At 37.8% G+C, this 14791-nt stretch overlaps 1 protein-coding gene across 2 annotated transcripts in view; it reads left to right on the top strand.

Moving 5' to 3' along the window:
* Window positions 1–14791, top strand: part of gmds (GDP-mannose 4,6-dehydratase) — a 182590-nt gene that overhangs the window by 122526 nt on the left and 45273 nt on the right. For both annotated transcript variants that reach the window (XM_079830659.1, XM_079830660.1), the window contains 2 exons: window positions 14210–14328; window positions 14527–14623. In XM_079830659.1, coding sequence (XP_079686785.1) covers window positions 14210–14328; window positions 14527–14623 — 216 coding nt within the window. The remainder of the gene's footprint in view (window positions 1–14209; window positions 14329–14526; window positions 14624–14791) is intronic.

Raw genomic sequence — 14791 nt, 5'->3', positions numbered from 1 at the left:
AACAATAAAAGGCAAAAATGTTAAATATAATAATAATAATTAACTAAAAAGTTAGTTTTATATTAAAATAATAATAACATTTTAATATAAAAATAATTAAAATGCTAACAAAAATAAAAATGCAAACAGTAAAAGAAGAAAAATATAAAATAATAATAATAATTATTATTATTATTATTATTATTTAAAGAGTTAATGTTTACTATAAAAATAATAGTAAAAAATTTTAATATAAAAAATAATACAAATGTTTAATATAATATATAAAAATTATATAAAAAATGTTTACTATAAAAATAATAATAAAAATGATAAAAATAAAAATGCAAATAAAAACAAAAATGCAAAAAATAAAAGGAGAAAATGTTAAATATAATATTTCTTAATTAAAGATTTAATGTTTACAATAAAAATAATAGTACAAATTTAAATCAAAAGAGAAAACATTGAATATAATATTAATTATGAACTAAATTGCACATTTTATAGTGTTGTTAAGCTGGGTTTCCATCCATGCATTATCTTCCAAATTCCATATTGCATAAAACAACCTGAATAGAAACACCAAGATGCAAATGAAATAAAACAGATATTTTATTTGTTTTTATTCAGTACATACTTCGAAATTACAATGGAAAACATTTGCTTAATAAATCCCTAGATTTACATCAAATACGTCATGGGACTGCTTCAAACCGTCATGTTGCTTCCCAATGGCATGTTTTTACTGGAAGGGGCCATTTTGGAAACATGGGTTTCAATTCTCACTATGAGTTGCTTATTATCATGCATATTACTAGGATATTATCTGTTTATTAGTACTTATAAAGCTCATATTAATGCCTTATTCTACATCCCTTAATCGTTTATTCTTCCATTGTTTTCTTGATATTGCCTTATTTAAATTCCTGAAACGTGTTAGCGGAGGTGCACTGATGCGTCCGCTCAGATGATCTGTCATGTGTTTGTCGTGTGTGTGTGTGTTTGTCGTGTGTGTGTGTGTGTGTGTGTGTGTGTGTGTGTGTGTGTGTGTGTGTGTGTGTGTGTGTGTGTGTGTGTGTGTGTGTGTGTGTGTGTGTGTGTGTGTGTGTGTGTGTGTGTGTGTGTGTGTGTGTGTGTGTGTGTGTGTGTGTGTGTGTGTGTGTGTGTGTGTGTGTGTGTGTGTGTGTGTGTGTGTGTGTGTGTGTGTGTGTGTGTGTGTGTGTGTGTGTGTGATGGTGGATCAGTGTTGTGTGTGTTGTATCGGTCAGCGTGAGTAATGTGAGCCGTGTGGAAAAGTCCATTAATGAAGTAACCAGGTGATCCGCAGTCACTCAGTGGTCAGTGCTAACTTTCTCTCTTTGTCTGCTCTTTCACACTCTCTCTTTCTCACTCAGTGTGTGTGTGTGTGTGTGTGTGTGTGTGTGAGCAAGTGTCACCGTATGACAGCCTGTCTCTGCCTAATTCAAACCACCTGCCTTAAACAGAGTACTTCTGTGCTCCACACAAAAAACACTGTGTCTGTGTGTGTGTGTGTGTGTGTGTGTGTGTGTGTTGTGGTGGGTCGAGGGGAGTATTTAAACTTTCAGCAGCTCCAAAAATAAAAATAGGCTTTTAAAAACAGGCACCCTTTTAAACCAATGACTCCTGGAGCTATAGAATCTGTGTGTGTGTGTGTGTGTGTGTGTGTGTGTGTGTGTGTGTGTGTGTGTGTGTGTGTGTGTGTGTGTGTGTGTGTGTGTGTGTGTGTGTGTGTGTGTGTGTGTGTGTGTGTGTGTGTGTGTGTGTGTGTGTGTGTGTGTGTGTGTGTGTGTGTGTGTGTGTGTGTGTGTGTGTGTGTGTGTGTGTGTGTGTGTCTGTCTGTGTGTCTGTGTGTGTGTGTCTGTGTGTGTGCGTGTGTGTGTGTCCTTCCCAGTGGATCGTTATGAATAGTTGTATTATTATGGGCTAGATCTACCTGAAAGACTCGTACAGTTCTTATGTGAGGAATTCTTCACGTGCCATAAAGCGAGCAAGAGTGTGTGCGCACTTTTTCTTTTTCTTTCTTCCTTTTTTCTTAACCTTTTTTGTGTTGCAATCGTCAATGTGTGTTCGGTTGAATTGGATTCAGTGTTGCAGAGAGAACTGAGGGTTTGTTTATTACAGAGGAACAAACTAATGGAAATAGCCAAAAGGTTATATTGGCAATGAGAGGAATGTGTTTAAAAAAGTGTTTTAATTTTCGTCCTATAAATAATTCATAATTAAGTTAATAAAATGAAATCAAATTCAGTGAGACTTCAGTGTAAACGCCCACTGCTGTGATTGGCTGCTGTGAGACTTCAGTGTAAACGCCCACTGCTGTGATTGGCTGCTGTGAGACTTCAGTGTAAACGCCCACTGCTGTGATTGGCTGCTGTGAGACTTCAGTGTAAAGGCCCACTGCTGTGATTGGCTGCTGTGAGACTTCAGTGTAAACGCCCACTGCTGTGATTGGCCGCTGTGAGACTTCAGTGTAAAGGCCCACTGCTGTGATTGGCCGCTGAGATACTTCAGTGTAAACGCCCACTGCTGTGATTGGCTGCTGTGAGACTTCAGTATAAACGTCCACTGCTGTGATTGGCTGCTGAGATACTTCAGTGTAAACGTCCACTGCTGTGATTGGCTGCTGTGAGACTTCAGTGTAAACGCCCACTGCTGTGATTGGCCGCTGTGAGACTTCAGTGTAAACGCCCACTGCTGTGATTGGCTGCTGTGAGACTTCAGTATAAACGCCCACTGCTGTGATTGGCCGCTGAGATACTTCAGTGTAAACGCCCACTGCTGTGATTGGCTGCTGTGAGACTTCAGTATAAACGTCCACTGCTGTGATTGGCTGCTGAGATACTTCAGTGTAAACGTCCACTGCTGTGATTGGCTGCTGTGAGACTTCAGTGTAAACGCCCACTGCTGTGATTGGCCGCTGTGAGACTTCAGTGTAAACGCCCACTGCTGTGATTGGCTGCTGTGAGACTTCAGTGTAAACGCCCACTGCTGTGATTGGCTGCTGTGAGACTTCAGTGTAAACGCCCATTGCTCAGTCCCTCCAGAAAAACGCGATTATGCGATCGCGTGATTTAACGCATAATCAGCCAAAGTCTGCATATTCATGCGGGGGCCGCATTTTTTCAAATACGCCGCACTTTCGCCGCATAAATTGCCTATTTCCGCGTGCAAAATATGCGGGGCTATCATGATTTCATAATCCCCGCATTTTCGTTGCAAAAAAAGTCATATATATTAGCAGAAAGTTGAAAAATTTTCGTTTACTTCACACAAGAGCCGCCATTTCCGCCTATTGCCATGGGAACGTTTTGAAGTGACGTGATTACCCGACGCGAACGTCATCGAAAAGCTTCAAACCCCGTGGAGAAACCATAGATACCGGTGAAACCATGATGAAGCACAAACTCCCATTGGCCAACAAAAATAACAGCAAAAGAGCAAAGCAATTTCCCTGTGTGCTGACTGATTTCAAAACACAGCATCATGAAGCTTTGAAGCGTTATGAATCAATGAGTCGATTCAGCGGGTTGGATCGCCAAAGTCACGTATTTCAGCAGTTTGACACGCGATCCGAATCATGAATCGACTCGATGATTCATAGCATCATGATGCTGTGTTTTGAAATCAGTCATCACTATATAAGTCGTTATTTAGTTTTTTTTTGCACACAATAACTATTATCGTCGCTTCATAAAGTTATTGTAGAACCACTGTAGTGAGATGGACTTTGTAACGACGTCTTTAGTAGGCTACCTTTTATGGGTCTTGAGAGTGTACATTGTGCCAATGGAGGCCTTTCTGAGCCATCGGAATTCAACTAAAATATCTTAATTTGTGTCCAACAACATAAAGGGAAGTCATTAATGACAGAATTTTCATATTTAGGTGAACTAACCCTTTAAGAGATTGCACTTTGTGCATTGGAAGCACTCAAATGTCTGTTTTGTATAGCGACATCTGTAAAACAGGAAGTTATTTATTAATTTTTTCAGAAGTTGTAGCATATTCCTTTTGTAAAGCTACAGAACTTGATTGACTAAATGTTTTGTAAATTTGAGCCATTAATAAGGTCTTCAATAAAACAAGATGAGAACTTAAATATTCCAGCACTTTCTGTGATGTAGTGCTTTTTTTCTCTTTCTCATCAAACCGCAGTTTTTGCAAGTTCCCGCAATTTTATCGCATAAAATTGCATAAATATCCCGCATTTTTCATCGCATTTTTTAAGAAAACGTGCCGCATAATCAAGGATTTTTGCCCGCAACAATAACAAAAAAAAGCCGCATTTTTCTGGAAGGACTGATTGCTGTGATTGGCTGCTGTGAGACTTCAGTGTAAACGCCCACTGCTGTGATTGGCCGCTGTGAGACTTCAGTGTAAACGCCCACTGCTGTGATTGGCCGCTGTGAGACTTCAGTGTAAACGCCCACTGCTGTGATTGGCTGCTGTGAGACTTCAGTGTAAACGCCCACTGCTGTGATTGGCCGCTGTGAGACTTCAGTGTAAACGCCCACTGCTGTGATTGGCCGCTGTGAGACTTCAGTGTAAACGCCCACTGCTGTGATTGGCCGCTGTGAGACTTCAGTGTAAACGCCCACTGCTGTGATTGGCCGCTGTGAGACTTCAGTGTAAACGCCCACTGCTGTGATTGGCTCCTGTGAGACTTCAGTGTAAACGCCCACTGCTGTGATTGGCTCCTGTGAGACTTCAGTGTAAACGCCCACTGCTGTGATTGGCCGCTGTGAGACTTCAGTGTAAACGCCCACTGCTGTGATTGGCTCCTGTGAGACTTCAGTGTAAACGCCCACTGCTGTGATTGGCTCCTGTGAGACTTTAGTGTAAACGCCCACTGCTGTGATTGGCTCCTGTGAGACTTCAGTGTAAACGCCCACTGCTGTGATTGGCTCCTGTGAGACTTCAGTGTAAACGCCCACTGCTGTGATTGGCTCCTGTGAGACTTCAGTGTAAACGCCCACTGCTGTGATTGGCTCCTGTGAGACTTTAGTATAAACGCCCACTGCTGTGATTGGCTGCTGTGAGACTTCAGTGTAAACGCCCACTGCTGTGATTGGCTGCTGTGAGACTTCAGTGTAACTGCTGTGATTGGCTGCTATGAGACTTCAGTATAAACGGCCACTGTTGTGATTGGCCGCTGTGAGACTTCAGTGTAAACGCCCACTGCTGTGATTGGCTGCTGTGAGACTTCAGTGTAAACGCCCACTGCTGTGATTGGCTGCTGTGAGACTTCAGTGTAAACGCCCACTGCTGTGATTGGCTGCTGTGAGACTTCAGTGTAAACGCCCACTGCTGTGATTGGCTGCTGTGAGACTTTAGTATAAACGCCCACTGCTGTGATTGGCTGCTGTGAGACTTCAGTGTAAACGCCCACTGCTGTGATTGGCTGCTGTGAGACTTCAGTGTAAACGCCCACTGCTGTGATTGGCTTATTTCTAATATAAATTATGCCTAGGGCTGGACGTTTATTCGAAAAGTAATCAAAACCGAAATTCAGAACCTCTTCACACACGCAGTCTCTCTCATTAATGCATTTAGATAACTACTCTCACGGTGCTAATTTATTTAAAAAAGAAATATCCCATTAATAGTCAAGCATGTTTACAGTACAAACCTTGTCAGCCAAAAAAAACAAAACCCAAAACTAAATAATCGCTCATTAATCGTAATCGAGGTAAAGTGTTTAATTAATCAAGGTTTTGATTTTGGATCATATCGTCCTTTTTGTCCTTTAAATAATTCACAATTAAGTTAATAATATGTTAATTAATTAAGTCAATACAATGTATATTTTATGTAATAATTTACTTTTTTTTTCTTTTCTCGGTTTATACTTTATTTAAATTTTGTACTTTGTATTTCACTTTTTACTATACTTTTACTTTTTACGTCTAATTTTTTCGGTACAGTTTTGAACATAATTAGAGTATGTGTACATTTTATACTTCCTACTAATTTACAGTTTTGGACTATATTTGTTTCTCATGATCTTAATTATTAGATCTAAAGGCTTAGTTTGAATATAAATAATGCCTATGAATTTCTTTCTTGAAATTTGTTTTAATTTGCCCTATAAATAATTCATAAAAATAAAAGTTAATAAAATGTATACATTTGATATAATCAAATTTTTATTTCATATTTTATTTTTTACCTTGATTTATACTTTATTTAACATTAGCACTTTTTAACTTTGCAATGTGTATTTTATTTTAACGTTTTATTTACCTTTTTACTTTTACGTTTAATTTTTTCTGTACAATTTTGATTTTATTAAGAGTATGTGCATATCAGTCATACTTCTTTACAGTTTTGGACTACATTTGTTTCTCATGATCTTAATTATGAGATCTAAAGGCTTAGTTCAAATATGAATTTCTTCACAAAACAACACATTTATTAAAACATGACATTCGATGTAGACCAGAGGATGGCTACTTTGAAGAAGGATAACATTATCATTTATTTGATACATTGTGTCATAGTTTCGATAACTTCACTGTTTTTCTCAAATGTGAAGAGAGTTATATTAAAGAATGAGTAAGTGTGTCCATACTTTTGACTGGATAAACGTTGATCACGTTTCCTCTTAGGAAATCAGCCCCCCAGTTAATGTCATATTGTTTGAAAATGATGATTGGACGCATACAGTCACATGACCACCCATTGCATAATCTGTCATACCATTCCAGAACTTAAGATGATTTGAATATTTCAAGATACTTCACTCTGAATTGCCTGCGGGGGAATATAGCCACACACGCCCAGATGCATAAAAACAAAAGAGGCATTGAAGCCGAGAAGAGGATGTCATCACAGTTAATCCTTTGTTTTCTCTTTCACCTTTTTTTAAACTCTCCTCCTCACTCTCTTCCAAGTTTATGTTTGCTTGTATGGACGGATGGCAGGAGGAACACTGACACAGATTCAAAACATGTCATTTTCAGAAAGCTCAGAGTCGCCTGATCCACTGGAGAAGAAAACGGCCCTTGAACCTCACATTCTGCTCTGCCTCTGTGAGCCTGTAATCCGCTGAACACGTGTGTGTGTGTGTGTGTGTGTGTGTGTGTGTGTGTGTGTGTGTGTGTGTGTGTGTGTGTGTGTGTGTGTGTGTGTGTGTGTGTGTGTGTGTGTGTGTGTGTGTGTGTGTGTGTGTGTGTGTGTGTGTGCTCTGTGCATCTTTCATATGACAGAGTTAGTGTTACATGTGGAACTCTCTCGGAAACTGATAGCACGTTTTTACTATTACAGCTCTCAAGGTTAACTAATCGTGTTGATTATAGCATTATATTCAGATCTATGGCATTATATTCAGATCTATAGCATTATATTCAGATCTATGGCATTATATTCAGATCTATGGCATTATATTCAGATCTATGGCATTATATTCAGATCTATAGCATTATATTCAGATCTATAGCATTATATTCAGATCTATAGCATTATATTCAGATCTATAGCATTATATTCAGATCTATAGCATTATATTCAGATCTATGGCATTATATTCAGATCTATAGCATTATATTCAGATCTATAGCATTATATTCAGATCTATAGCATTATATTCAGATCTATGGCATTATATTCAGATCTATGGCATTATATTCAGATCTATAGCATTATATTCAGATCTATAGCATTATATTCAGATCTATAGCATTATATTCAGATCTATAGCATTATATTCAGATCTATAGCATTATATTCAGATCTATAGCATTATATTCAGATCTATAGCATTATATTCAGATCTATAGCATTATATTCAGATCTATAGCATTATATTCAGATCTATAGCATTATATTCAGATCTATAGCATTATATTCAGATCTATAGCATTATATTCAGATCTACAGCATTATATTCAGATCTACAGCATTATATTCAGATCTATAGCATTATATTCAGATCTATAGCATTATATTCAGATCTATAGCATTATATTCAGATCTATAGCATTATATTCAGATCTATAGCATTATATTCAGATCTATGGCATTATATTCAGATCTATGGCATTATATTCAGATCTATAGCATTATATTCAGATCTATAGCATTATATTCAGATCTATAGCATTATATTCAGATCTATAGCATTATATTCAGATCTATAGCATTATATTCAGATCTACAGCATTATATTCAGATCTACAGCATTATATTCAGATCTATAGCATTATATTCAGATCTACAGCATTATATTCAGATCTATAGCATTATATTCAGATCTATAGCATTATATTCAGATCTACAGCATTATATTCAGATCTACAGCATTATATTCAGATCTACAGCATTATATTCAGATCTATAGCATTATATTCACAGATCTATAGCATTATATTCAGATCTATAGCATTATATTCAGATCTATAGCATTATATTCAGATCTATAGCATTATATTTATTTTAAAGCATCAGTAGTTGGAGAGAATCTGATATGAGGAAGCGTGGGCCGCGTCAGAGAAGACACGATCATCTAGAAACCTAAAAAAAACGACTTATTAACTCGCAGATACCCAGGAATATGATATTGTGAGACAAAAGTACAACATGCTGTATAATGAGGTGCTAATCCGTGTAGACGACGCATCTTTTTCTTTTTTGTACACAAAGTGTGCACATTTTCTGCTGAAATTCCCAGAGAGCCCGAGAGTGTCCAAACTCCTCCCAAACGCCAGGAGAGAGTGTGTGTGAACAGGAAAGGAAGGGGAAGGGAGTTGTGCTGCAGGCCTCTCGGCTGTCTCTCACAGCGCTAATGATCCTTGGAGAGAGGCGTGAGGGAGGAATGGAGGGAAGAGGACGGAAAGCAAGGGATGTTCAGACAGATACAGCACCAGCCGGTTTCAGTTCCCAAGATTTTTCCTGTTGGATACATTTACAGTGGTGCTAAAACCACCTCACATTTCCCAAAAGTCTTTGCTGACGAACCCAAAAAGTTGCCAAATAATGTCTGTAAAAGCAAACCTAACACGGTGGAGAAGATCAGTGTGTGTGTGCGTGTGTGTGTGTGTGTGAGAAAGAGAGAGCAGAGAATGCTGTTTATGACTAAAATAAGATCAGAGAATTGTGCAGGCCTTTCGCTTGACCTCTCTATTTCATGCTGTGTTTGTCTCGTTTTTTCTCACACACTTTCCCCTCTGTTACCTGCTGGTTTCATCATTTACACGCTGTACTGGTGAAGATGGAAAGCTATATCTTTACCTTTCATTCCTCACAGTTTGCCGTCATGATAATTATTACATATTGTATGCGTGTGTGTTTATACTCCAGAATTAGCACGCACAGATCAGTAAAACCTTTGTGTAAATAAAAGGTCACTTACCAATTTTCCTGGTAATTTTATTAGGAATTGCAACATTGTATGGTTTATGTCAAGCTGTAAGAAACCTGACCCCCGCTTGATGTCACTGACATGCGTCTTCTAAAGAAAACATCTGTCGCGACAAACACATTTCACCTCGGGGGAAAATGTACTGTCAGACGTTTATCTTCTCCAGAGCTCTGTGTGACAACACGCATGTGGAATATTCCTTAACCAAAATATGAGGAACAACATTACAGTGCGTCTTCATCATGTTTGTGATTGACACTGAGAGCTGTGAGTGACAGTGGCTTGAGATGTTTGCCACAAGTATGTTTTAAAACAACTAGCTAAATAAATCAATTGTCATTGGGACAAAAAATATATATATATACTGTACACATTTCTCACTTATTTTTTGCTTTTCGAAATTGTTATTTTTTATTTTTGCTTCATCGGAATGGTATGAAACTTGGTAAAGGTTTTGTGAACACAAAAAAATTGATATAATTTGAAAATTATGAAAATCTTGTACTCCTCACGGTCAAAAATGAGCGCATTTGATATAAATGGGAGACAGATTTCATCTGGTGGAAGCGTTTGGTACTGCGCCCGAACAAAATCTGACTGAAAGCTCATTTTTTGAGATATCAACCTCAAATTTAGAAAACAAGTTGTTTAGATTTATGGCTTTTTTGCTGTTTTAGAGCAAAATTTGTTTTTGAAAATATGTATTTCATATAAAAATTTTACATAGTATTTTTCATAACAATAAACATAAATAAAATTCAGTAACTTTTTTTAATTTTTAAAACTTTTCTCATTTCAGCAATACTTCTCTTACTCTTCGAAACATTTTACATTTTATTTTAGTTTCGCTTCATCGGAATGGTACGAAACTTGCTAAAGGTTTTGGCACTTGCTATGTGAACACAAAAAAATTGACATAATTTGAAAATTATGAAAATCTTGTACAGGCAAAACAGTCAAAATGAGCGCATTGGATATAAATGTGAGACAGATTTCATCTGGTGGAAGAGTTTGGTACTGCGCCCGAACAAAATCTGACTGACAGTTTTCGAGTAAAATGTGTTTTTGAAAATATACTTTTTTTTATTTCACTTTTTAAAACTTTTCTTACTTCAGCAAGAGATCAAACTTCAGTCTGTGCCCTAAAGCATTAAAGATTAATGGCAGTTTAAATTGTGCATGGATTAAAACTACAGCATAAATATAATTTAGTACCAGAGGTGGACAGTAACTAAGTACATTTACTTGTATCTGTACTTTACTTGAGTATTACTTTTCGGGAAATTTTGACTTTAACTTCACTACATTTGAAAGACAAATATTGTACTTTTTACTCCACTACATTTCTATCAAGGTCCTCGAAGTCGAAAGTCGTTTCTGAAGATTTTTTTCTTCTTTAAAAGGTTTTTTTGTTGCTTTTTTTTGCAGACAGCCTATCAGTAATCCCTCTTGCATAGGGTCATGTGAAGTTATCAGTGTATTGGATCCCTGCATTTGGCCTTAAAGATAGCATTATACAAGTATTTAAATGAGTTTAAGGTAGTCGTATGCTAGCATGTCGGATGGAGCATCACTGACTGGCTTAAACCACCATGATGGCATAATGTGCATTTATACAACAATAATAAAATAATGCATTGACAAAAAAATTTTTTTTTACTTTTGATACTTAAGTGTTTTTAAAAACAAATATTTCTGTAAATCAGTTTTTATAACTTTTACTTGTAACGGAGTAATATTTGACCAGTAGTACTTTTACTTTTACTCAAGTAATAGAGTTGTGTACTTTGTCCACCTCTGTTTAGTACCTTAAATACCCCTAAAAATACAAAATATTAATTAAAAAACATTATCCAACTAAAATATAGTACATTCATTTCATTTAAATAATTTTTTTCTGTCATTTTTGACCAACATGCAAAGAGCACCAGAGGGTTAAAAATACAGAAAAAGTAAAGATTCTGAAAGCATTGAATGAGATCCCATAATAATTTGATATAGATTTACAGTAGTAACAATATGATATCATATTTTAATTATGATGGTTTCATTATAAATATGGGGATTATCTCTAAAGTGGACACCCAACTTATTATGTGATATTTCCCATCTGAATCTAACCAGCATGTCAACACATGTTAAATTCAGCCGCTGTTTATTATCATCTTAATTATTGTGTCTTTTACCCCAAATACCATACGTTTACATATTATTCTCTTATTGAAAAACTCCCGCTTTAATTACCTTGAACAAAACTGAGAATCATTAAGACATTTGTCTCAAAATATGAACATTAATTTTATCGATTCTAATTTGCTACTTAAATCGAAAACATTTTTAAAACATCAAAATTGTATAAAATAGGCACAGAATCAGCTTTGCGCTGTTGCCCGAGATCACGTCTAAGATCAGACAAATTTCCACGAGCATCTTGAAAAGCGGATGTTTTGGGAAGCGCTGAGGCAAGTTATTGTGCCATTTAGTGGTTTAGAGGACAATGAAATCAAAGGCGTTTTTTCGCTATTGTCCCCTAAATATTAATTAAAAAAATACTGCACACTTCAATAGCTTGCACAGACTCCAGTTTTTTTAAACTGCAACATAAGCATTTTAAAATGTGTCCAATGCACTGGAACCATTCAGGTGTGTGAGGGGTCTTTATGTCTTGCTCTTACAGCCATAATATGTCATTTTTAATCGCTTATTCAAAACAAAGGCGTGTCTTGATGACGTCTGGGTTTAGCTGAGCTTTTATTCTGTCAGACGAGCGCTTCCTCTTCTTCTGCTCATGTGTGTGTGTGGGAACGCAACACAGCTTTATCATATCACACACATCTGAGTGTGTGAGAGTGATGTTATAATGCTACTCTGAGCGTTCACTCGGCGCTGCTATGAGACACTTGTTCACACTGCAGTGAGAGATGATATTAGGCGGTAAAACATGGCACTCTGTGCAGTAAATCAACAACACCAGATTTAAACAATAAGACTAACTGTGTTGAGCTGGAGAACATTGATCAGTTTCTGTCCATCAATGATACAAACAGTTGCTCTCCTGTCTAATAAAACACATCAGATATTAAAGCGGCTTTGGTGTTTAAGGGTAACGTGGGTATGATGTCATTGAGCGTCCGTGTCCTGGTTAAAATCACTTATTTCTCTGGATTTAAACATTCTTGGAAACTTTTGGGATAATGTAAGTACACAAGAAAACAAAATATATAACACTGTTCTAGTGGCTTTTGGATATTTTAATACAAAAATCGTACATATTGTGCCTTAAATAATAAAATAAAAAATAAAAAAAACAATTAAAGCTGCTGGTAAACGTTCTCAATTGTGGCAAATGTTGGATCCTCTGCGTGTGTGTGTGTGTGTGTGTTTAGGTCATTTCTATATTTCAGACCAGTTTGATTTAATTTTACAACGGCCCAAAGTCTTAGCAAAGCCGTATCAGTCACAATTCTGTGTGAGTTCCCTCAGTGTGTCTCTTTTTATGGCTTTCTCTTTCTGTCTGTCTGTCTGTTATCTCGTTTGAGAGTGCAGCAGGAGTGAAATATGAATGAGTTGGGCGGCCAAGAGCTGCGCTCCCACCGCAGCGCATAAAACGTGCTGATGGGGTCTTTATCCCTCCATCAAGCTGAGGGGAAGAAAAGAGCGCGGTCCTGTCAGGGGAACGGGACGATTCTCTGGCCAACTGGCTGAACGCTGAAGCCCTGCCGTCAGAAAGTGTGTATGAGAGAGAGAGAGAGAGAGAGAGAGAGAGAGAGAGAGAGAGAGAGAGAGAGAGAGAGAGAGAGCTAACGCCAGAGAAAGAAGACAGAAGAGAATCACCCATTGACCCCTTGGCAAGCGTTCTTGTTTTAAGTATCCCGCCATTTATTTCTCCAAAAGCACTGCCTCTTTCATCTAGATCGCCGTTTGGATTTCGTCTGTGCATTTGTGCTGTTGTGTAGTGGTTGTGTGGACTTGGGAACCCTGTGCTTTATTCCCACAATTGATATCCCATGAGGCCTAGGGTTGACGTCAGGATGGGGACGGCCGTGTGTGTTTGTGTGTCGGGGTGTGTGTAAGAGCGTAACCACATAAAGCACATCCTACTGAGAGCAGATGTGTCTGCGTTGAGTGTGTGTGTGTGTCGTCTTGATGCTTGATCCCAAATATGAACCTGAGAAAATAAAGCGGTTTCGATTCGTTTATTCTTAGTTTTTGAAGTATTTGAAACGTTTTATGAGTTCACACACACACACACAAATCAAGATTTTAAATGGAATGGATTTGCTTTAACAAAGATGCACATCAGGACAGCATTAAAGCTAAATATTTTAAAGAGCACCTATTAAGCCCCTTTTTACAAGATGTCACATTGATCTTAGGTGTCCCCAAAATGTATCTGTGAAATGTCAGCACAAAATACCCCACAGATAATTTATTATAACGTGTTGAAAAAGTCATTTTGAGTATTTTGTGTATCACTTTAAATGTAAATGAGCTGCACATCCCCGCCCCGCCTTTAGAAGAGGGCCTAGCATATACATCTCTTTATGATTTTTGGGGATTAAAAGAAAATACTGGGTGGATTTTTATCGTTATAGGGTGGTTGTTTACACACACTGTCAACACACATTTATGTTCAAACATCATGTAAAAGTGAATTTTGCATAATAGGTGCCCTTTAACATATAAGACCATACGCTTTCCGTCTTTCTGCATTGTTTTTCGAAGTATTTGAAACTTTTCCATGTACACCACCATGTTTACAAGGTCATATGCATCCTCTCAAATGTAATGCTCGATGATGATGATGATGATGATGATGATGTTGATCTCTGTCTGTTTGTCTTCTAGGCGATGTGGCTGATGCTGCAGCAGGAGGAGCCTATCGATTTTGTCATAGCGACGGGAGAAGTGCACAGCGTGCGGGAGTTTGTGGAGAAGGCCTTCAAACACGTGAACAAAACTATTGTGTGAGAGCACGCATACACACACATCTCTCTCAGATTAAGCCCATCTGGGTAATCTGGCACATCTGGTGTTGATTCGCGGGCAGGCTGTACAAGACCACAAAACAACACGCAAACACACCATAAATATGTAACACATATGCTAACAGCTGAATTGGGAAACAAACAAGATGTGTTCAAAGCTCTTGTTCTCGCACTCAGGTGGGAGGGGAAGGATGAGAATGAAGTGGGCCGCTGTCAGGAGACGGGAACCATTCATGTGACGGTTGATCCGAAGTACTACCGGCCAACTGAAGTGGTGAGTTTCTTCACGCGACTTTTGCTAAGATTAATGCCGAAAGTCAGAGCCAGTTCTGCGGTTTTGAGTTGACACGTTTTACAGAAAATCATGTAGTGTATGATGGGCACAGGCTCCACTTTTTTAGCTTCACAGCAGTGTTAATTTCGTTGACGAATAATATTCGTC

This window comes from Gobio gobio (genome assembly GCF_949357685.1).
Source record: "Gobio gobio genome assembly, chromosome: 12".
In the NCBI taxonomy this organism is placed as follows: Eukaryota; Metazoa; Chordata; class Actinopteri; order Cypriniformes; family Gobionidae; genus Gobio; species Gobio gobio.
This window is presented reverse-complemented; position numbering and strand designations above follow the sequence as displayed.